This window comes from Suillus fuscotomentosus (genome assembly GCF_016647785.1).
Source record: "Suillus fuscotomentosus strain FC203 chromosome Unknown F5891scaffold_117, whole genome shotgun sequence".
Classification (NCBI taxonomy): domain Eukaryota; kingdom Fungi; phylum Basidiomycota; class Agaricomycetes; order Boletales; family Suillaceae; genus Suillus; species Suillus fuscotomentosus.
The window spans coordinates 48,067-70,348 of record NW_024539629.1 but is presented as its reverse complement, the minus strand read 5'-3'; the positions used below and the strand labels follow the sequence as shown (position 1 = coordinate 70,348).

The 22,282-nt window shown below is 49.8% G+C and overlaps 7 protein-coding genes across 7 annotated transcripts; all 7 read left to right on the top strand.

Moving 5' to 3' along the window:
- Nucleotides 1–1,475: 1,475 nt before the first annotated feature.
- Nucleotides 1,476–2,384, top strand: F5891DRAFT_1131463 (uncharacterized protein; the record flags this gene model as incomplete). Its single annotated transcript, XM_041364669.1, has 4 exons — nucleotides 1,476–1,609; nucleotides 1,709–1,730; nucleotides 1,780–1,958; nucleotides 2,003–2,384. The coding sequence occupies 4 exons, from the start codon at nucleotides 1,476–1,478 to the stop codon at nucleotides 2,382–2,384; spliced, it is 717 nt and encodes a 238-aa protein (XP_041218401.1).
- A 708-nt stretch (nucleotides 2,385–3,092) lies between these two features.
- Nucleotides 3,093–4,174, top strand: F5891DRAFT_963879 (uncharacterized protein; the record flags this gene model as incomplete). The annotated part of the gene is made up of 2 exons (XM_041376051.1): nucleotides 3,093–3,852; nucleotides 3,909–4,174. Coding segments are annotated over 2 exons (1,026 nt in total), but the record flags the coding sequence as incomplete, so codon positions are not given.
- A 171-nt stretch (nucleotides 4,175–4,345) lies between these two features.
- F5891DRAFT_1197212 (uncharacterized protein) lies at nucleotides 4,346–5,160 on the top strand (the record flags this gene model as incomplete). The annotated part of the gene is made up of 3 exons (XM_041368442.1): nucleotides 4,346–4,561; nucleotides 4,616–4,912; nucleotides 4,960–5,160. 3 exons carry the CDS (start codon nucleotides 4,346–4,348, stop codon nucleotides 5,158–5,160), a joined length of 714 nt encoding a protein of 237 aa, XP_041218399.1.
- Nucleotides 5,161–17,882: 12,722 nt separating this feature from the next.
- On the top strand, nucleotides 17,883–19,364 carry F5891DRAFT_1197209 (uncharacterized protein; the record flags this gene model as incomplete). Its single annotated transcript, XM_041368441.1, has 3 exons — nucleotides 17,883–18,416; nucleotides 18,463–18,956; nucleotides 19,004–19,364. The coding sequence occupies 3 exons, from the start codon at nucleotides 17,883–17,885 to the stop codon at nucleotides 19,362–19,364; spliced, it is 1,389 nt and encodes a 462-aa protein (XP_041218398.1).
- Nucleotides 19,365–19,434: 70 nt separating this feature from the next.
- Nucleotides 19,435–19,941, top strand: F5891DRAFT_1197208 (uncharacterized protein; the record flags this gene model as incomplete). The annotated part of the gene is made up of 2 exons (XM_041368440.1): nucleotides 19,435–19,636; nucleotides 19,697–19,941. The coding sequence occupies 2 exons, from the start codon at nucleotides 19,435–19,437 to the stop codon at nucleotides 19,939–19,941; spliced, it is 447 nt and encodes a 148-aa protein (XP_041218397.1).
- A 439-nt stretch (nucleotides 19,942–20,380) lies between these two features.
- F5891DRAFT_963892 (uncharacterized protein) lies at nucleotides 20,381–20,857 on the top strand (the record flags this gene model as incomplete). Its single annotated transcript, XM_041376052.1, has 2 exons — nucleotides 20,381–20,537; nucleotides 20,589–20,857. 2 exons carry the CDS (start codon nucleotides 20,381–20,383, stop codon nucleotides 20,855–20,857), a joined length of 426 nt encoding a protein of 141 aa, XP_041218396.1.
- A 578-nt stretch (nucleotides 20,858–21,435) lies between these two features.
- Nucleotides 21,436–22,006, top strand: F5891DRAFT_1197207 (uncharacterized protein; the record flags this gene model as incomplete). The annotated part of the gene is made up of 2 exons (XM_041368439.1): nucleotides 21,436–21,699; nucleotides 21,755–22,006. The coding sequence occupies 2 exons, from the start codon at nucleotides 21,436–21,438 to the stop codon at nucleotides 22,004–22,006; spliced, it is 516 nt and encodes a 171-aa protein (XP_041218395.1).
- Between the last annotated feature and the right edge of the window lie 276 nt (nucleotides 22,007–22,282).

Here is a 22,282-nt window from a genome sequence, read left to right as displayed (position 1 = left end):
TCCTTGGTACTTGTATACTCTACCTACCCAGTACTCGCTACCAGTTTTCTGTGCTCGGTACTCGGGGCTCAGTACTCGGTGCTTGGTACTCGGTGCTTGGTACTCGGGGCTCGGTACTTGGGGCTCGGTACTCAGTTTTCGGTACTCGGTGTTCGGTACTCGGGCCTTGGTACTCGGTGCCCAGCGTTCGGGCTTCAGTACTCGGGGTTCAGTACTCAGGCCTTGGTACTCGAGATTTGGCATTTGGCATTTACAATTTGGTTGTTAGTACTTTGACATATACATAATAGCACATATGACATTACACATGAGGGCAGGAAGATATATGTACATTAAGTGCGCCCCGTGCTCTGGTTACTCTAGGTGTACTGTCTACTGGCATTTGCAACTTACTCCGGGTCGTCCTCATGGATGGTTCAACAGTGACTCAAGTGCCCCGCCTCCTTTTCTGTGCTGGCGGCATGATACTCTCTTCCATTTGAACATCATCTCTAACCTTGCCTGTCGCGTCATCAGTTAACCCAGCAAGGAGGTCTCCCATTCGTGATGTCAGTAATGCACCTTTTTTGGCTGGTGAGGCTGGGCGAGGCTTTGGAATTGGACGTGGGACTGCCGGCCCTCTGGGTGTAGGACCTCCCGTCCTGGGCTTCTTCAGCAGAGGTCTCCTGTCAGCCAGGTCATCATCCACATTATGCTCCGTATGATGAGTGGCACTCTCCTTATCACTCTCGGCTTCTGTCGATGACTCCCGAGGCCTTTGGATGGTAACCCTCTGTTGCCTTCTCACTATACGAGTCTGAGGAGAGGGTTGCCAGATATGACAGATGGTACCATGTCCCCATCTTTGTTCTTCCATGCTTTGAACAGAAATGTGGGCCCTTCGCCTGTTTCCTGCCGAGCAAGCCAGAACTGGAGCAAGGTAGTGGTGTCCCAAATTTGCAGCTTCGAAGGTTCCTTCAAGTCAACATCCGCTGGAAGATATGTCCAGGCCACGAAGTCATCCTGACTTTGTACAATGGCACTCCATGGCACAACTGCCTTGTCCTTCCCGGAGCATATCCCTTTGTCCATGCATTGAACAATTTGTCAGGTGATGCGACGACAAACTCACGATAGTGCGATGTAAGAAAGGCCCTCACTATGGCCTTCTTCTCCTCAAGTTTGGTGTCGGTGATGTCCGGAAGGAGTGGCATACCCTCCCCGTCCATTTCGAGTTCGAAGGCTGGTTTTCGAATTCATTTTCGACCTCCCTTGACCTGACATCCTCCATCCCGTGCCCCGGCACCTATCATTGTGATGCTCAATATGTTCAATCTGGTGTGGGACTCATTATATACCTTGACCATGATGGTAAACAATGTCCGGCGGTCACCGATCGGTGGAATTTGTTTGAAGAAGATGAACCCGAAGACCTGCTTGAGCCTGAAGATCTGCCATTTGTGTCCAGACCCGAGTTCCAGCCAAAGGAAAACACCATGGTCATCGTGGACAAGTCCGGAGTTCATCGCCTGGAGGTTCGATGCTGTGAATGTCCGAATGCCATGAGTCCGGACATTCAAATGTTTCGACACAGATTTTTCCCTGCATCTTTTAACAGGCCAAAGACTGTGTTCACCTTCAGAGTGCTCAATGATTTTCTACTGGACAGCCTTGAATGCGGCACCTCGGCAATGAACTATTACAGCAAGCTCCGGTGAATGACCTCCAGCATGTTTCCACACCTTGTTCCGGTAACCCTCATGATCTACTGGACATCATATTGACAAAGCACATTGCAAGGACCGATACAGAGAGCTCATGAGGGTCGCTCAACAGTGGAGGCAGTTGAAGACAATGAAATGGCATGGCTTCGGCCATCGTTCTGATAACCCGAGCACAGGAGAACTTGCATTATTTTGCCCGGCATGTCCTCAGCCTGGGATTAATGTGCTGTTGTCAGAGGATGAATCTCTTGATGAGTGAGTCCTATTCTCAACCTATGTGGCCTCCATAATAATACTAGGGATCCAAGCTGGAAATACACCCGGTCATTTGTGATGGATGGAAATTTCAAAGCCGAACATCTGCATCCCATTAAGCCATTCGATGAAGTTTGGCTGTCCGATGGACTTGGATTCATGGTAGGAAATGACAGGTATAAAATGCACCTGGCAGAGGCTGCTGACACAGTGGAAAAATCAAGCTGCAACAATCACCGGGCAGTAAATCAAGCTAATGCTGCTAGGCACAAGCTGGAGTCCACCGGTATCGGGGGAGTTGCCTGTGCCAGACACGGTTGCTTTGTCCCTCACTCCATGGTGGATTTTCAGAAAGGCGAAAGGCAAGCCACATCCACCATTCCCCATTCACGAGTTAACCATGGGGGGTCACTTGCAGACAAATGAACATGGACTACGCCCTTTGCGAGGCTTCCCAGCACAACATGGAAGGCATCACCAGGGCTGTCACCTTCTATGATATTAATTGTCAATACAACAAACACTTTCGGGTTCGGGTGGATCGAAGTCGATTTCTAGAAATGGAACCACAACTAACCATCATTCCCGGAATTGGGTTGTGGCACGTTCATGGCCATCAGGACAGCTGCTATGTCCGATATGCTTCTAACTTTATTGAAGGCATTGGTCGGATCGATGGAGAGATCATGGAGACGCTATGGGCACGGCTCAATCTGATCTCCCCTGCTGCTCGGGGAATGTCATCTCCCCACCGAAAGGAATGCCTTGATTATCAGATGAATGACTCCAATTTCTGCAAGATGATTCGCATGAAAAGGACTCTATGCCGGAAATACAAACTGGCTAGGAATGGTATCTTAGAAAGTGGAAAGGCATTCGACAGACTCGATGAAGCAGCACCCTCACATTTGAAGACAGAATGGTTAGCCAGGGAGAGGATAGCTCAGTCAAGCAGATTGAATGATCCTTCAGCCATGGATGAATATGAGATCAATATCAAAAAGGGTAAGTTGAGTTCCATTGTCTCCATCGAGGTCTGAATTAATATTGCACTCAGCACCTAGCAAAAAGGAGATCGAGCTTAGATTGTTAGAGGAGGGTAACGCCCGCAATGCAGCACCCTCTCGCAGATCTGTGGCAACATGGATATCGACAGGGTTAGCAATTGAAGAGGCTCAGATTGCATTGCTCATCGAGGTCCGAAGGATCGGAAGAAGATCCACCGAGACACAGAGATTAGACATCGCCCATCAACGAGATCGGCTCCAAGGCCAGATAGATGGATTTGCTCGGTCTGCTCTAACACATCTCGGGGAGGGATTTGATGTAGATGATGAACCTGAGGACTTGGATGTAGACATTCTAGATGATCTCGATGATGACCCGGCGGATTTCACAGAGACATCTCATACATGGACAAACTCGCCCAAGCTCACTGTAATCCCATTGCCATTGAACCTGGGAGTTGATAGATGCAGACGATGCATGGCAGAGGATCTGATTCCCCTGGAGATGTCGCTTCGTGAAGGGCAGGCCAATGATGCCCTTCACAATCTCCGCATTTACCTTTGCAACAAGGCCATCCTGTTCCGAACAACCGTTAGGCAGGCCAAATCCCAGGCCCTGAAAACTCGAGCTTGGTCCCAGGTGACGTCGGTGCAGCAGGCAGTCTCCCTCCATGCCAGCATATATACAAAGACAAGGAAGCAAATGATGAAACTTGAGCCGGGGCAAGACCAGCTTCAGAAATACAAACCCCTGCTTCGCGAGCAACTCAAAATCAGCACTGCAGTGGGAGACCCAAATGCCCAAGGTCAACGAAATGAATCTTTGGCTTGGTTTTGGTCTGTTGAAGTCGACCTCGGGGGTCCTGATCAATCGTGGAATGAGGAATGTGAGTTCCTGCTTGCATGTCATATCCCGCGGTTACCTGACTGGACCCATGCCAAGTTTACCGAGTCCATTGGCTGAGGGCAAAGGCACTACGGGATCGATGGAGGGAGGAAATGCTATTGGTCAAATTGGAGATGGATTGGACATGTAAGTTCTTTTTGTGGAAAACAACCCAATGGGGCGAGCACATGCAGGAATCATTGGAGAAACGACTTCCGAGTCACGGATGCTATGCCAGAAGGCAATCCCAAATGTATTCATTGCTCGCACAGGCAGCTTTTCGAGACCTACAAAACATGTTGATAGAGGCTGGAGATGAATGAACATTGTTTTCTCATGAAGTCCCTTTTTCCACATACATAATTGAGGCCCGGGAATTGTCCGGGTCAGCCCATGTCGGAGTTTGAATTTTGTATCCATCCATCAGTGATTCTTATCTTCACATCTTCACCATCTTTCACTTGTATTGCCAGCACCATAGTCCTGTATCAACCATGTCTGCATCTCATGCATCCACTTCTGGCACTCTGAATGCCGGAAGCCATTACCGACCCCTGAAGCTGAGTCTTGCAACTATTTCCTGCACATTGGCAATGGCTGGATCTCGCGTCCATGCATGCATCTCTCAATATCAGACGGAAGCTGCCAACAATGGTCTATCTTCTGACCGGATCCAGTATTTTAAAGCTGGGCTGCAATGGGAGATGAATGTATGTCACCACTGCCCTGATGACTTTGTTGGTCAATGCTAAGAATGTGAGCAGACTTTTGTCACACCACTCCTGCAGTACTCTGCTTCACAGAATATTGTGTCGGTGGTTCCGGTCCCTGTCGCTTATATCCTTAAGTTGTATCCCATGCTAACCTGGAACACGGTTCCGGACGACGTCTTTTCATTCCACCTCCTTTCATTTCATGATGAGCCAATTGCAGGACATCCGTCCCGGATTGTGTTCGCATATACATGTCCATGGTGGATGGGAAACACCACAATCCCTGATCAACCATGGCAGTGGGATGAAATAATGGCTTCCTGCGTCTCTCACTACCAGTATTGGGCGGTAAGATGTTAGCTGAATTACCTTGATTGATGACTTATCTGTTCCAGCTTAATGTTGAGGATGATGCTTTGGTTCTTCCAGAGAAGTTGAAAAACACTTCGACTCCACCACTCATGGGACTGAGGTTCATCAAAGAATGCATGGAAGCATTGATGGAGGAGCAAGATCAGGGCATCAAAGCAAAGATGGGAGAGGTGAAGATGTACACTGACATGTTAGAGAAATTGAGGAAAGGCAAAGGAGTGTAGTCCCATTCAGTCTTCATTGTATACAAGATGTAACATATTCTATGCATTCAAAAATCTCACATCCGAGTCCCGGACGCCCAGGTCCCGAGTCCCGAATTTTGGAGGTTTGGGTTCGGAGACCCGGAGCTCGGCAACTGTGTTGGGTGTCAGGGTATCCAGACCATTGGAGATAGCATGTGTCAGTATTTTGCATTTCATGGTTCATGTTGGGTGAATATGGAATTGGGGACCAGGGACTCGGTATTCAGAACAGTGTCAAGTCCCAGGTCACAAGCTCCGAGTCCCGAGTCCCGAAGTTCAGAGGTCGGGGTTCAGCGACCCAGAGCTCGGCAACCGTGTTGGGTGTCAGGGTACTCGGAGCATTGGAGATAGCATTTGTCAGTATTTTGAGTTTCATGGTTTATGTTCCGTGATTATGGAATCGGGTGTCAGGGACTTGGCATTGAGAACAGTGTTGAGTCCCATGTCATGAGCTCCGAGTCCCGAGTCCCGAAACCCACACCCAGCAGTTGCCGAGCTCTGGGTCGCCGAACCCCGACCTCCGAAATTCGGAACTCGGGACCTGGGCGTCCGGGACTCGGGACTCGGAGCTTGTGACATGGGACTCAACACTGTTCTCAATACTGAGTCCCTGACGCCCGATTCCTTAACCAAGAAACATGAACCATGAAACGCAAAATACTGACAGATGCTATCTCCAATGCCCTGGATGCCCTGACACCCAACACAGTTGCCGAGCTCCGGGTCGCCGAACCCTGACCTCTGAAATTCGGGACTCAGGACCTGGGCGTCCGGGACTCTGTATTCAGAACAGTGTCAAGTCCAGAGTCCACAATGTCGGGGTTCAGGGTTTTGTCAAATGTGTATGGCAATAACAAATGTTAATTCGAGCGTATTTATACATCTTCCCCCAGTCTCAAATATCACGTGCTGAGGTCCGGGTGTCGAGACTCAGTACCCCGGCACTCGGGACTCCCACATGTCAAGTCCCGAGTTCCAATTATTGAATACCGAGGCTTGCATCCAAATTATTCAGTCCCACATATCACTTTGGAAATGCTCAAAATTGAGTATTGAGGTCCGGATCACAATTGGTACATGGTATTCATTTGTTGGAATGTATATAGGTCACAATGCTTGCTCTTTGTTTGATCTTTCACACGCTGTATGCACCATCCACACTAGCCAATCCACATGATGGAACACCAGCGTAAATGTGAACAGCATCCCTCATATACCATGCCCAAGCAATCCGATCCCCTTCCACATCATAAACTCCATGTCTCACAATCCTTCCGGAAAACGCAATCATACAGCCGGAATTGTACTTGAACTCCAGCTGAAGGTTTGGCATTGTCATCCGAGCATTAGAATAGTTCCCCACGGTGGTGAGAATGTCGAAGCATTCAGCAATGGACATGTGGTCTCGATGATGGGGGGTTTCCCGATTGGAAATGATGGAGAGGGTGTTAAACATGGATGCCCAGTACTGCAGGGCCTCCGGCATCTGTGGCAGATCCTTGCTTACTGCTATATTTCCAAGGTTTGACAAGGTTCTCAACCCTGCCCAGTACTGCTCAGGATGCATGACTCTGAGTGCCGCGGACGCGATGGCTGCTGGCCTTGCAATGGCTTTGAGGATATTCTCGCAGGAAGGTCCCTTCAATGATGCAGATACCTCCGGATCTGACACATTCTTTGGGATTGGTGAGTATGACTGCCGGAATCACCATCCCATCAGATCCTACCTCGTGTCCCTGTTAAAACCATGCCGGAGATAGATTGATGCATCCGGGAGTTGGTCCAACATCTTCCGAGCCCCGGTTGAACAACTTTTGATTAGTTCGCCAATTGCCATCAGCCCTTACACTTTTTTCGAGGCTTGGAGCGAGCAAATCGGTGGCCTCCCTGATTTCCTTCTGTAGGTTCCATTAATATTCAATATCCATTGAGTAACAATGTATATTACACACCTGGGTGGTGTCGGTCAGGGCGTCTGGGAGGTACCATGCAATGATGGCACCGGATGCATCGACAATTGTGGCAGGTTCGTCGACCAACCTTTTGCCTTCATGGCCAGGAGGACACCTCTCAAGCAACCTCGCCTCTCTATGTTCATTATGCCTGGTGTCCTTCGGGGAGATCAATTTGCTATATCTTGCAATATCCATCTGCATCTGAACTGTCATGCAGGAATTTGAATGATAAAACGAATTTTCCGAATCTGCAGGAAGACCCACTGGGATTTTTAGATGCCTTTATGAGTACATCAGCCAAGCGATCACACGCCATCACCAGATCAGTGTCTAGGTTGGGGGAAGGTATGACTGGGCCTCCTCCAGTCTTCTCTGCCTTGAATTTCTGTTCAGTATATTCCTCTGCTTCATAAGTCACAGTCAGGGCCCAAGTGCGCCAGATGTTTATGCTATCAGGAGGGGAAGGGGAAGAACCGTTCATGCTGGATGTTAATCTTGGGAAATCAGATGCTGAATGCTGGATGTCCGGACTTTGGTGTTATAGGGGGTGGAGATAGAGAGGATCAGATAAGGGAGCCTTGGATAATTTTGGCTGTCAAAGATGTATTATTATCCATTGCTCAATGAAATACTACCTGATTGGAAGTGTGCTGGTCATCAGATATTCATTTGTCGACTCCCAGGTCCCGGAACTCAGAAGTTGGTACGGTTGACCCATATTTGGGTGGTCGGAATTTGGCGTCTCATAGGGCAACACAAGCTTCACACAGCCATATCAGGAGATCACCTGCTGCTCCAGGAACTCGGTAACTGTGATTTATTACCTCCTCTGAGTAAGGTTGACTCGCTGGTCATCAGATATTCATTTGTCAACTCCCGGGTCCCGGAACTTGGAAGTCGGTACGGTTGACCCATATTTGGGTGGTCGGAATTTGGAGTCTCATAGGGCAACACAAGCTTCGCACAGCCATGTCAGGAGATCACCTGCTGCTCCGTGAACTCGGTAACTTTGATTTATTACCTCCTCTGAGTATGGTTGACTCACATTTTGGTGGTTGGAACTTGGCTTCTTGTAGGGCAACACAAGCTTCGCACCCCGGATTCCACATTCTGCAAGACAACCTAAGCACCATCAGAGGCCATGTCAAGAGAGCACCTGCTGCTCTCTTCAGAAACATCTCAACTTTGGTTGGCCATTTAACACGGAAAGTATTAACTAAATTATGTGTTGAGTTCCAGGTCCTGGAACTCGGTACAGTTGACTCCAATTCTGGTGGTCGGAACTTGGCTTCTTGTAGGGCAACACAAGCTTCGCACCCCGGATTCCACATTCTGCAAGACAACCTGTGCACCATCAAAAAGTATTAACTAACTTATGTGTTGAGTTCCGGGTCCTGGAACTCGGAACTCAGTACAGTTGACTCAAATTCTGGTGGTCGGAACTTGGCGTCTCATAGGGCAACACAAGCTTCGCACTGCCATGTCAGGAGATCACCTGATGCTCCGGGAACTTGGTAACTTTGATTTATTACCTCCTCTGATTTGGTTGATGTACAACTACCTCAGCTCCATCATGTCTACAATTATGATACACATGGGCCCACCCATCTATATTGTATACCACCCTTGGCCCACCGGTCTAATACAACATCCCATACAACACCCTCTGTTACAAGTAACATCGGCTACATGGCCCCCCTATCATTTTTCCCCTTCGTCCTCGCCCTCGTATGCCTCCGGCTCGCACTTCTCTACCGACTATCCGTTGACCGGATCCTCGGGACCGTTCCCGTCCCTCATCCCCCTCCTATCGCACCAACGTGCGCACGTGCCTTCGGGCTATGACTCGTTCTGACTCGTGCCACCAATGTGGCTTTCCTTATCTTGTCTTATCTTTCCTTTGACTCGTGCATGCTGCACATTGTATCATTTACCGTTGGCTCGTTCCAACATTTCTCGGTCTCATTCCGCATTCGACCTTACATCACTAATCAGGCTCTGCCACCATTGTACCTATACCCTTTCCGTTTCCCCTTTGCCCTTACCTACAGTACGGTAGCCTTGCCCTTAACCCTTTCCACTTAGTATAAGTAGTCGGTCACTCTGTACTAGATTCCCTAACTTGAATCTACTCAATCTTCCCTCGAACATACTTCCCTCTGAAGCCCCCTCAGCTTCAGTCTCTAGTATCTTTTCTTAGGTGCTCATCGCGCCTAAGTCTACCTCGATCGACCACCTCATCGTTCGGACAAGACTGTCCTTACTTTGAGAACGTCAGTGACTTTGAAGACATCCGTCTTAGAAGTCACGTGACACGCGCGTCTCTGATATCTGCCGACTCGACGTCGCCAGTCTCAGTCGCTACACCGGATCCTTCTGGTTACATCACGAACGTTAGCGGACGACGCCCCTCTTAGGGCTCCGCATAACAGACCTATTTGAGTGCGTAACAAAAGATTCAAGTTTCCCCTTTTTGCGCCCTGCCATCCGCACGGCCATTAACCGACAGACACCACGACTACCTGGACTCCGAAGTACCCTTGGGAACGCGATCCCAACACTCCGGACTCCGAAGAAGAAGAATCGGAAGAAGACCACACGTCCTCCGACGAGTTTCCCGACGAACAACCGTACGGCAACCTCAACTCGAACCCTGGAACAAGAATGTCCGGAGGCCCCACCCAACAACCGACAGTGGTCGTATCCAGGCCTGAATTAAAGGCTGGAGTACCACAGAACTATGATGGAAGCATCGATGATGCCGAGCGCTGGATGTACTCGGTGGAGACATACTTCCTCATCAACCCGACAATCTACAACTCCGACCAAACCAAGGTCGCTGTTGCACTCCAATACATGAACGATGGAGACGCCTTGTCGAACGGTCAATTCCCTCTATCTGCGCATTGTATACTAAAGCTGTTGGTAAATCCAACGAGTTTCGTGTCCCGGTGACACTTTTCTCTTCTTGCAGTGCCAAAACCGTTCAGTCGACCGCCATCATCGACTCAGGGGCAGGTGGGACCTTCATTAGCTATGACTTCGTCAAGCGAAATGGGATCCGGACCCACCTACTCAAGAAACCCTTCCGGATCACCACAGTAGACGGAAGCCCGTCCTCGGCAGGACAGGTAACCCAATACTGCATGCTATTCATTCGTCTCGATCGGAGACTTATGTATGGAAAGTTCAACGTAACGAAACTTTCCAAGCATGATGACCTACTTTTTGGAAAACCTTGGCTTAGTGCCATGATGCCCAATATCGACTGGAAGGCCAACACGATCTCCCTGCCTGCGACCAATAGGTCAAAGGAGGTGGAGAGGGAACTCAACGCCTCCCGACGAGAAAGCAAGGCCAAGCCATATCTCTTTCGTGGAGAAAAGGCTGTCCTAGAAGAACTCGACGACGAGGACTTTTCGCCCCTCAAGCGACTCCCCAAAGGCACCCAACATTGCCTCGAGGAAATCAAGAAATGCAAGAAGCGTAACAAGAAGAAGACGGCGCCAATCATCGTGCCCTTCGAAGATACCGACTTCAACACCATGGACGATGTCTGGGTCGGACAGACCCATCTTGCGGATAAAGTTGAGGAGATCTCCACTTATCCCCTCACTGACGATGAAGTCCTAGTGGAATATGCTTCGGACGGAACATCCGTCCAGATCATCGAAAACATCTCTTTCGACACTCCGCTCACCAAGGACGGGACCTCGAAGAAAGAAATCCGGAAGGCTCTCCACAGACGAGCAAAACCTCTCCGGAACCTCTGGATCCTCGCCTCTCAGCAGGACTACACAAAGACCTCCAACAAAGCTCAAGAATTTGCTATGGAGGACGCGCAGGAGAAGAAGAAGAAATCATTTGAAGAACTGGTACCTTCCTATCTTCATGATTTTGCTGACATCTTCGCAAAGGACGGTCTAAACAAACTCCCTCCCTCACGACCGGGAGTAGACCACAAAATCGAAACGAAGGAAGGCTTCATTCCGAAGTCTTCTCGAGCCTACCCGCTCTCACCAAAGGAAACCGACGCTGTCAAAGCATTTTTGGACGAACACCTCGCCAAAGATTTCATCCAACCCTCGAAGTCTCCTCAAGCTGCTGGATTCTTCTTTGTCGGCAAGAAGGACGGTTCTCTCCGCCCCTGCCAGGACTACCGATACATCAACGAATGGACGATCAAGAACGCGTACCCACTCCCTTTGATACCACCCTTGCTTGCGAAACTCAACAAGGCGCAATGGTTCACAAAGGTCGACGTACGATCAGGATATAACAATATCCTCATTCATCCCGACGACAGGTGGAAAGCCGCGTTCTCCACCTCATACGGGCTCTTCGAGCCCAAGGTAATGTTTTTCGGATTGTGCAATTCACCTGCCACCTTCCAAGCTTACATGAACCAGACATTTTCAGAAGAACTGAACGAAGGATGGTTAATCGTCTATATGGACGACATCCTGATCTTTTCAGATAACCTGGACGAACACCGGCAAAGGACCTGCCGAGTGTTGGAGAAACTCCGCAAAGAGTCTCTCTTCCTCAAACCCGAGAAATGTACTTTCGACTCTCAAGAGGTCGAGTACCTCGGTATGATCATTCGACCTGGACAGGTCGCTATGGACACTGCCAAGCTGAAAGGCATCAGCGAATGGCAACAACCCTCTTCGGTCAAGGACGTGCGGTCCTTTCTTGGATTCTGCAACTTCTATCGTCATTTCATCCCCCACTACTCCGACATCGCACGCCCTCTCCTCGATCTAACCAAGAAGGAGATCCCCTTCTCTTGGTCCAATTCTACCGAGGCTTCATTCCAGCATCTGAAGAAGCTTTTCACCACCGAACCGGTTCTGCGGAATCCCGACTCCTCGCGACAGTTTGCACTTGCAACTGACGCCTCGCTCTTCGCGACCGGAGCAGTCTTGCTCCAGACGGATAGCAATGGGGATTACCACCCTTGCGGCTACCTCTCCCAGTCCCTCAACGCGGCCGAACGGAACTACGAGATCTACGACCGAGAACTCCTTGCCATCATCCGAGCCCTTCAGGCTTGGAGGCACTTCCTCGAAGGAAACCCTCACCCAGTCATTGTCTTCACGGATCACAAGAACCTGATCTATTTCCGCTCCGCGCAACGACTCACCCGACGACAGGCCCGGTGGCACCTCACGCTCACCAACTTTGATCTGGAACTTCACCATGTTCCTGGAACAAAGCTCGCTGCACCAGATGCCTTGTCCCGCCGTCCGGACCACGCTATAGCCGGTCAGGATAACGAGGATCGTATCCTCCTCCCCGACACCCTGTTCACCCGTCTAATCGACGCTGAACTCGCAGACGAGTTTCAACGACTCTCTGACGACCCCTCCGACCAGACTGTGAAAACAGCCTTGGACGCCCTTTCCGGGGTGTGCGCACCCCCCATGAAGTCTGCACTTTCCGATTGGAGGTTCACCGATGGTGTTCTCTTCTATAAGGATCGTGCCTACGTTCCCCCCGACCTCCGGCATCGCGTGTTGTCTCTACATCACGATCACCCAACCGCCGGGCACCCCGGGCGTTCCGGTACCGAATGGAACGTCAAGAAATCCTACTGGTGGCCCGGAATGGGCTCCTTCATTAGGAAATACGTCGATGGCTGCGCCATGTGCCAGCAGATGAAGGTTAACACCCACCCCACGACACCTCCCCTCACCCCGATACCCTCCTCGGCCCTCCGGCCCTTCGCTCAGGTCTCGGTTGATTTAATCACCGACCTCCCCGAGAGCGCCGGCTACGATTCTGTCATGGTCGTGGTAGACCATGGGCTTACGAAGGGGGTAATTCTCTGCCCTTGCAGAAAAACCATCACAGCGGAAGGAGTAGCCGAACTTTTCTTCAAGAAAGTGTTCATGCGCTTCGGACTCTATGACAAGATCATCTCGGACCGAGGCCCCCAATTCGCCTCGAAGCTAGCAAAGGAGCTAGGACGACTCCTCGACTACCAAGTCGCACTTTCCACTGCCTATCACCCTCAGACAGATGGCCAGACCGAACGGCTCAACCAAGAGCTCGAAACCTACCTCCGGATCTACTGCCGGACGACTCCCTCCGAATGGGCAAAGCACTTGCCTATGGCCGAATTTGTTCATAACTCCCGACGACACTCTGCCAGAAATGCCTCTCCCTTCTATCTCATGATGGGCTACGAACCACGAGGCATCCCCCATCTCTTCCCCGACTCTACCCTACCAACCGCCGAAGACCGAGTCAAATCACTCGCCAAAATCCGCGAAGAAGCCCTTGCATGCCACAGCCTCGCGCAGCAACGCATGGCTGATCGTTCCTATGGCCAGCGTTACAAGCCATGGAACGTTGGTGATAAGGTATGGCTATCCGCCACGAACCTGATCACCGGATTCCCTTCTAGGAAACTCGCCCCGAAACGATATGGACCCTTCCCAATCCAGAAGGTCCTCTCCCCCATCACGTTCCAGCTCAAGCTGCCTGCCAGCTGGCGTATCCACCCCACGTTCCATGCCTCGGAACTTTCCTCCTATCAGGAGACAGACGTGCATGGACCGAATTTCACCGAACCTCCTCCTGATCTTATCGATGGAGAGGAACACTACGAAGTGGAAGCTATCCTCCAACACAAGGGTACCGGATCGCGTCGCCGGTACCTCGTGTCTTGGGTTGGCTATCCTGCCTCCGAACGAACGTGGCTCCCCGAAACAGAATTGAAGTCCGCAGCGGAGCTCCTGAAGGCGTATAAGAAGCGACTCAAGATCGCTTCAATCGCCATCTCATGTTGATCAACAACCGCCACCGCAACTTCTCCTACCGCCCTCACTACACTAGGGCTGACCCCACCAGCGAACCCATCCACACCAATACCAAAGCCTTCCATCGCCAACGAATCCGCAATCGCCACCGCCCCACGAAATCCACACCTGTCGACAAACAGAGACCCATTACCCAATACCCTACCTACGCCACTACCCAAGGAAAGACGCTCCACTATGTCGGCCTCAGCGTCGTCTGTTTCCTCGCGCCGATCCGCTACCTCTCATGCGTCTGCCTCCGACCCCGACCCGACGAGCCAGCCAACGCATGGCCATGATAGGCCCTCCTACACCGTCTTCCGACGACCATCCCTTCGCTCAGTTGTCCAAGACAGGCAACGGGCCTACTGGGAAGCAGTCATCTGCGATCCCCAGTATGCAATCCGACTCGACAACTATCTCAACCGCACCAACGACGACATAACCATGAACCTCGTTCAGGCCTTCAGGGCCACCGATGCCCTCACCGGCGATATCGCCAGGATTGATCTGGCTAGGGAGACTGCCCTATCCACCGTCTCAACCAGATACAACCAAGGCAAGATCAAACGAGCCTTGCTAAATCTGTTTGAACTTAGGAACTTCCATGCCGCCGTCATGGCCGTCGAGGAGGAGCGGGCATTTAATCCCCCTCCCGACCCGCTTGCAGTCGTCGAGCGTGCTGTCTATGACAGAGCTCCGACCCCCTTCCTTCCCCAACTACCCCGCTCTGAATCACCAGAGCAGATCCCCAATGTCACCCAGTTGACCAACCCCGAGATCGACCGTCTCTATAACGAATACGAACGCGAGCTCTACGCTCCACGTAACCCCTCCCCCATCCTCGATGCCGACACCATCTCTATCATCATCCCAGAGTTGGATGAATGCCCTCCCGCATCACCTGTTCTCAACCCCGACGATTGGGTACCCACCGAGACGGTCCCACACCTCTCTATTGGTTCTCCGGAACCCCTTCCCACTCCGCAACGCCGAAATCACCGTGCTCGTGCACGATCCATCTTGTCCCTAGGACTACCCCTCTCCCATGCGCATCGACCGCGCACCCAGAACTTCACTAGGCACTATCCTCGCGAGGAAGCCCAGGAAGACGCCATCAACGACGCGCGTCGTAATGCCACCGAGACCACCCAGGTCTACCGCAGCAACATTGTCTGCCGCCAGTGCCGTGTCTACGGACACAAACAGAAACACTGCGCGCAATACTTCTGCCGCATTTGTGGGCAATTTGCCCCAAAACATCTCACTCCTTTCTGCCCTCGACTTGACGGCAGGAAGATCCTTCGTCGTGGAACCTCTTCCGACCGGTTCTACAGGGATATGCAGCAGCTCGAAGCTGCGTATGACCAGGACGCTGCTCGCCTTGAGCAAGAACGCGAAGAGAATGCAATCGAAGCCGCCTCCTGGCTCGAAGACCTCGACTTCGACCCCACATGGTATAACAACCAGGACGACGATTAAAGAGTTCGTGGAACTCTACCTTGAAATGGGGGTAATGTTACAAGTAACATCGGCTACATGGCCCCCCTATCATTTTTCCCCTTCGTCCTCGCCCTCATATGCCTCCGGCTCGCACTTCTCTACCGACTATCCGTTGACCGGATCCTCGGGACCGTTCCCGTCCCTCATCCCCCTCCTATCGCACCAACGTGCGCACGTGCCTTCGGGCTATGACTCGTTCTGACTCGTGCCACCAATGTGGCTTTCCTTATCTTGTCTTATCTTTCCTTTGACTCGTGCATGCTGCACATTGTATCATTTACCGTTGGCTCGTTCCAACATTTCTCGGTCTCATTCCGCATTCGACCTTACATCACTAATCAGGCTCTGCCACCATTGTACCTATACCCTTTCCGTTTCCCCTTTGCCCTTACCTACAGTACGGTAGCCTTGCCCTTAACCCTTTCCACTTAGTATAAGTAGTCGGTCACTCTGTACTAGATTCCCTAACTTGAATCTACTCAATCTTCCCTCGAACATACTTCCCTCTGAAGCCCCCTCAGCTTCAGTCTCTAGTATCTTTTCTTAGGTGCTCATCGCGCCTAAGTCTACCTCGATCGACCACCTCATCGTTCGGACAAGACTGTCCTTACTTTGAGAACGTCAGTGACTTTGAAGACATCCGTCTTAGAAGTCACGTGACACGCGCGTCTCTGATATCTGCCGACTCGACGTCGCCAGTCTCAGTCGCTACACCGGATCCTTCTGGTTACATCACGAACGTTAGCGGACGACGCCCCTCTTAGGGCTCCGCATAACAGACCTATTTGAGTGCGTAACACCCTCGGCCCACCGGTCTAATTAATATGCGTCTGGGCCCACCCATATAATACAATATTTTATAATACCCTCGGCCCACCCATCTAATTTAATATGTGTCTGGGCCCACCTGTGAATGTGATAACAAGTACCTACCCATCTATCTCATACACATCTACCTTAATACACCCATCTGCATAATATCCAACTACCTCGGCCCACCCGTCTACCTAATATTCATTTACATCGGCCCACTCATCTACTCTATATATTCCCTGCATGGGCCCACCCGCCTCCATCGGGAATAATTTGCCTCCAAGCCCATCAGTCATAGTCGAGGATATTTTTATCATGGGCCCATAGTCCGCTGGCCCGTATCATACGGGATATTATGCATGTCTGTTCCCTCGTATTATACAGAGATAGGTCACTGTAATATGTGATCAAGAATGGTATCCAACACAATGTGGGCCTTATAAGAGTGAGAAGGAACTTGGGTGACCCAGTGAAGGTACAACAATTCAGATGGTGAGTCTGAACAATGTTGGGTCTTGCAGAACCTAGCTGCTATTCGACCCTAAAGGGTTTCTGGACCAGGCTCAAGGCTCAGAGAAGAGGAAATATCATGAAAACTTGCTCAGCACTCAGACTCATACTGGTAACTGGTGAAAAGATTGCTTGCTTATGTAAGCTACAAAAGTGCCAACATAAGGTAAGGTAAAAACAGTCTCTACAAGCCCAGCCAGAAATGAATCCCTACACTGGAATGCATCGGGAGGAGATGGCTGTGGTTGCCCCTGTTCTCTTAGAGTCCCTTGGTATTTTGTAGCAATTGAATTGAATGAATGTCACTCAATCCACCCAATGACTCTTTCAAACTGATTGTCCTGATGACCCCTCAGCAATTCAATTGACTATGATCTAATCTGTCCAAATCGATGCACACTTTATGCATTAAGGTCTAAATTTAGCACAAAATAATACCATGGGAGACAAGCTAGGGAAGGTCTAGTTACGAGACTGTGATGCAATCAAAGTTCACCTTTCTGTCACCATACCACCACCATCATCTCACAGACCCAGACATGGGCAGATCAAAGGCTATAGAGGTCACACCTCCTGGGACCGTCCACCTTGTGAAATGGAGCCAGAAAAAAACTAGCCAAGGCATCAAAGGTCGGTGGGTGTCAGCCGAGCCAACAAAGACTAGCAAATCAGTTCATTCATCGCTGACCAAGTCTCCCACCAAGCAGCCTTCTGGTGGGTTGATGCATAGATTCTCCGAAGACTTTGAGACATGCTATGGTGACCAAGGCGGCATCAATTCCATGAGACTTCCAAAGAGCCGAGTGAAGAAAAAGAGTGGGGAAAGTCAGATATCTACCTTTATAAACATTGAACTCACATCTGGGACCTATAGACTCCAAATGAGTATCTTCGCCAGTGGAAAGTTAGGGTGGAGGATTATTTGGATATGCTCCTGGAATGCAAGGCTCCACCTCCGAATTGGGTTTGCTGCTTGTGTGACGGTGATGGCACATACAAGTGCCATGACTGTTTTGCCAAGCCGATATTCTGTACAAAGTGTTGCCGGACTCAACATGCAAGGCTCCCTTTCCACCGGACGAGTCAATGGAACAGAGATTTCTTTGATAGAACTATGCTCGCTAAGCTAGGTGTAGAGATCCACCTCAGTCATGGAGGACAGCCTTGCCCCAACCATAATTGGGAATGGGAAGATACCGATGATGAGGACCAATATACTGCATCTTTAACTGCTGGAATTCCGGGTGTAGCAAAAGCAGCTGATGAACATGGCGATTGGCGATGCACAGAACCGTATGCGACAGCAGACAAGGATGTCTTTTTAGAGTCAGAGCCTGCAGCTACTTTCCCAGACTTGCCTGAGGTAAATACAGCACAGATCGGCAAGACTACAATCACAATTGTTCACTCTTCGGGTGTTCACATTTTATCTATTCAGTATTGTCAATGCATGGGTGCCCGAACTCCCGACAAACAGCTGTTTGAAATGAGGCTGTTTGTGGCATCATTTACCCGGTCGAAGACAGCATTTACTTTTGCATTGTTGGACAATTTCATCTTGGACAATTTAGAGTGCGGAACATTGGGGATGAACTATTACAGCAAATTGCGAAGAATAACATCTAGTATATTCCCTCATGCGGTGCCGGTAAGCAGAGTTGTGCCATCACAAGCACTGACCAAATATGCGACAGGACCACTACCGGGAGATGATGCAAGTTGCAAGACAATGGTGCCAGCTGAAGCTATTGAAATGGAACAGATTCAGTCACGAGAAGAGGGAACCAAAAGATGGGGAGCTGGCTCTCTTCTGCCCAGCTTGTCCCCAACCAGGCATCAACACCCCATTGCAACCCAAAAGTGATGAGACCATTCCCGGATGGATATATACACGCTCCCTTGTTATGGATGGTAATTTCAAAGCAGAGCATCTATATCCGACACACCCGGAAGATGAAGTTTGGTTGACCGATGGCAAAGGATTCATGGTTGCAAGGGCGAGATACTGGGCGCATCTTGCTGTCGCACAATATTTGGTACAGAGATCCAAATGCAATAACCATAGAGCAGTGAATCAGGCCAATGCATCTCGGCATAAGCTGGAAGCTACGGGAATCGGCGGGTGTGCCTGCGCTTGGCATGGCTGCTTTGTGCCGAATTCTATGGTAGATTTTCAAAAAGGCGAAAGGTACGGACATCCGATATAATGCGCAACGCGATGACATTCAGGAGCAGACAGATGAACATGGATTATGCCCTTTGCAACATGCTTGCTCATAATACCGACAGCTTATGCAGGGCATTGACTTTTTATGATGTCAATTGTCAGTACAACAGACATTTCAAGAAACGGGTGGAAGACAGCCTGCATATGGACATTCCATCCGACATGGACATAGTCCCGGGAATCGGGCTATGGCATGTTCACGGGCATCAAGACAAATGCTTTGTGCGGTATGCATCAAATTTTATTCCCGGAGCCGCAAGAATAGACGGCAAGATCATGGAGACCCTTTGGGCTTCCCTCAATATAATTTCCCCGGCAGCCCGAGGAATGTCGACCCCCACCGACAAAAATGCCTCGATTTCCAAATGAATGACTGCAACTTTATGAAGATGATTCGAATGGGTGGGTCTCATGATCGGAGTTCCGGGGATAGTATCTAATGGCAACAGCTGCATTTCTGTCCCGCAAGTACAAGGAAGCCAAATGTGGGGTTGCTGAAAGCACCGAAGCATTCAACAAATTGAATGGCTCGGCCAATCCTGTCATAGTGGACCGGTGGGAATCCCAAGAGGCGCAAGCTCAAGCATCGCATATTACCGACCCTGTGGCGCTTGATATATATGAAGTGCAGTTACAAAAGGGTGAGTCTCGGTGATAACTTATTTGCCGCACAAGGACTCATTGGAAATATCAGTTGGTAGCACGATCTAGGAAGGATATTGAGCTGGATTTGCTGGAGACCTCTGTCTGGCGGCCTGGGGTCAGACCTCAAATAGGATCAGCCACATGGCTTGCCTCTGGTATCACTATTGAAGAAATGCAACTTGCACTGGCCATGGATCTGCGCAGAATGGGCCGGCATCCCACCGAAATGCAAGCACTTGATATCAGCCAATGTAGGGTTTGGCTGCAACAGTCTATCGACGAATTCACTGCCGGTACATAGGAGATGAATATGATGCCGATGATGGCATCACCATAATGGACGTTGAATTCATAGAAGACGCCACCAACACTCAAGATTGCAGTGATGATAAGTCGGATGTGGGAGAGAACACGCCAAGGGTCTCGCTTCGACTGGAAACTATTGCTATCCCACTGCCGTCCAACTTTGGCAAGAAAAGATGTGAAGAGCTTGGGATTGAAGTCCTTGTCAGATAAGAAATCACTCTCCATGAAGGACAGGCCAATGACGTCTTGCACACCATCAGAGTGCATCTGGCTGACAAATCCATTTTGTTTCGGACAGTAGTCTGTCCGGCAAAGTCCCAGGCCAGTACCACCCAGGCCTGGGCCCAGGTTCATTCAGTCGAACATGTGATCAATCTGAACAGCATGATCTACAAGAATGCAGGTCGCAGTTGTCTAATCTCGGTGCCGATCATATGCTGCAGAAATATTGGCCGTTGGAAAGAACTGAGCTCAAGGCAAACTTGGCTGTCGCAGACCCGAACATACGAGGTCAGAGAAATTCGATGCTGCCGTGGTTTTGGTCTTTGGATGTTCAGGGGGATTCGGTGAGCAACGACTGGCTCAATGAATGTGTTTCGATCTCAGTGCGAGACATGTTGTTTACCTGATTTTTGCATCAAGTTTACAGGGTGCATTGGCTTCGTACAAAAGCTTTGCGAGACCACTGGGCTGAAGAGTTAATTCTCGTCAGTTATGAGATGCACTGGACCATTGATTTTCTTGCCCACAAAGCCGAAACCTGGCTCAGCCGAATAACCCGTCAGGGAAATGCTATCAAAGATGGACATAAGTGCTATGCGATCAGACAGGCACACATGTATAGACAATTAGCTAAACACGCGCACTCCCAGTTCGTGGAAGTAGATCCGACATTCGGTCATAACTTGTGACATAATATTGAAATATAATATAGACCCTATGTTATCAACACGTGATGTCATCAGCTTCATGCCAAGACCTTGTTGTGTACGTAACCAGGGGAACATGCGGACAATGCACTATTGTGGTCAATTTCGGCCCCATTGTTTATCAAATTACCACAGGTCACAGGTCCACACGTGGCAGATGACATATTTCATTGAGTTTAAACAGTCGACTATTTATACCGCTGGCTGCATCCCAGACAGTCCATTCATTCACTCCCTTCCACGCTATTCCCACCGATCCGAATATGCTGACCGATCCTTTGTTTGTGTATGCCAGGCCCTCAGTAGGTGCAGCGGTATCAATGTGGGATGCTGCAAACACTTTTGAGTATGCAACATCCCGCTTTACTGCGATCCGCATCACCATCGAAAAGAATCAAGTTTCTCGGACTTCACACTTCCGAAAAGTCTTTGTCAGATATTTGTGTTGGGAAGCTGATGTATGTCTTCCAATATTGCCTATCGAATTTGTTGACTTATCGGGTTGTATCTAGCGATTTGTATTTCCTATTATCAACCTTTGTGCCACCACCAACACATCCATGGCATTGCCGGAATATCTCAATGACATCGTGAAGATGCTTGCGAGCTGGCAGCTGGCCCTTTGGGATGATGACCACCTCTTCCACAAATTCTCTACGCATCCTGTGGGTGGTGACTCCGATGTCATGGCACATTGCCACTTAGTTGCCCATTACCAATACTGTTGGTGGAAGGACTGGTTTGATCTCCTTCCTTTTGAGATGCCAGATTGTGTCCAGTTACAGGATGTCATGGAACTCACCGTTGAACATTTTCAGCAGCTGGTAAGCTCGAGTCGTTCGCTTTTCACTTAGTGATCTAATCATAACCGATAATCAGCCTGTGGGGCTTCTTCTTCTGCCCGACATGCATGCGCACAAGGCTGATCCGGATCCATTGCTATCAAACCTCTGGGTGATCAAAGATGATCTTGAACAGCTAGGCACCAAGCTCAACTATTGGCTATCCGCGAAGATGAAAGATGGAAGTGCTGCCCTGGAGGCCATGGCTACCCTTGAAGGTCCAGTGGATGATCTTCATGATGCTATGGCCACCGCACAAGAACTTCTTGACAGAGGTGAAGATAAGTAGCAGGATTATGACTAGATGGAGGAATTATTCTGGTAGATTGCCTTAATTGATATGCGGTGGGTAACTATCGGCTTCGGTAAAAAGCTTTGTATGTAGTCTATTGTGCATATCATCTTAGGCTACGGGCATGAACGGCAATGCAATGCAACACAGGCATGATACTAAATGAAAGTTTCCAGAATTATCTAGGAAAACTATCCATATCTCATATTGCCCTTGCACATTGTACACGGCTCTCAATTTACCGAAAATTGTGATGGTGCATGTTTTGAGTAA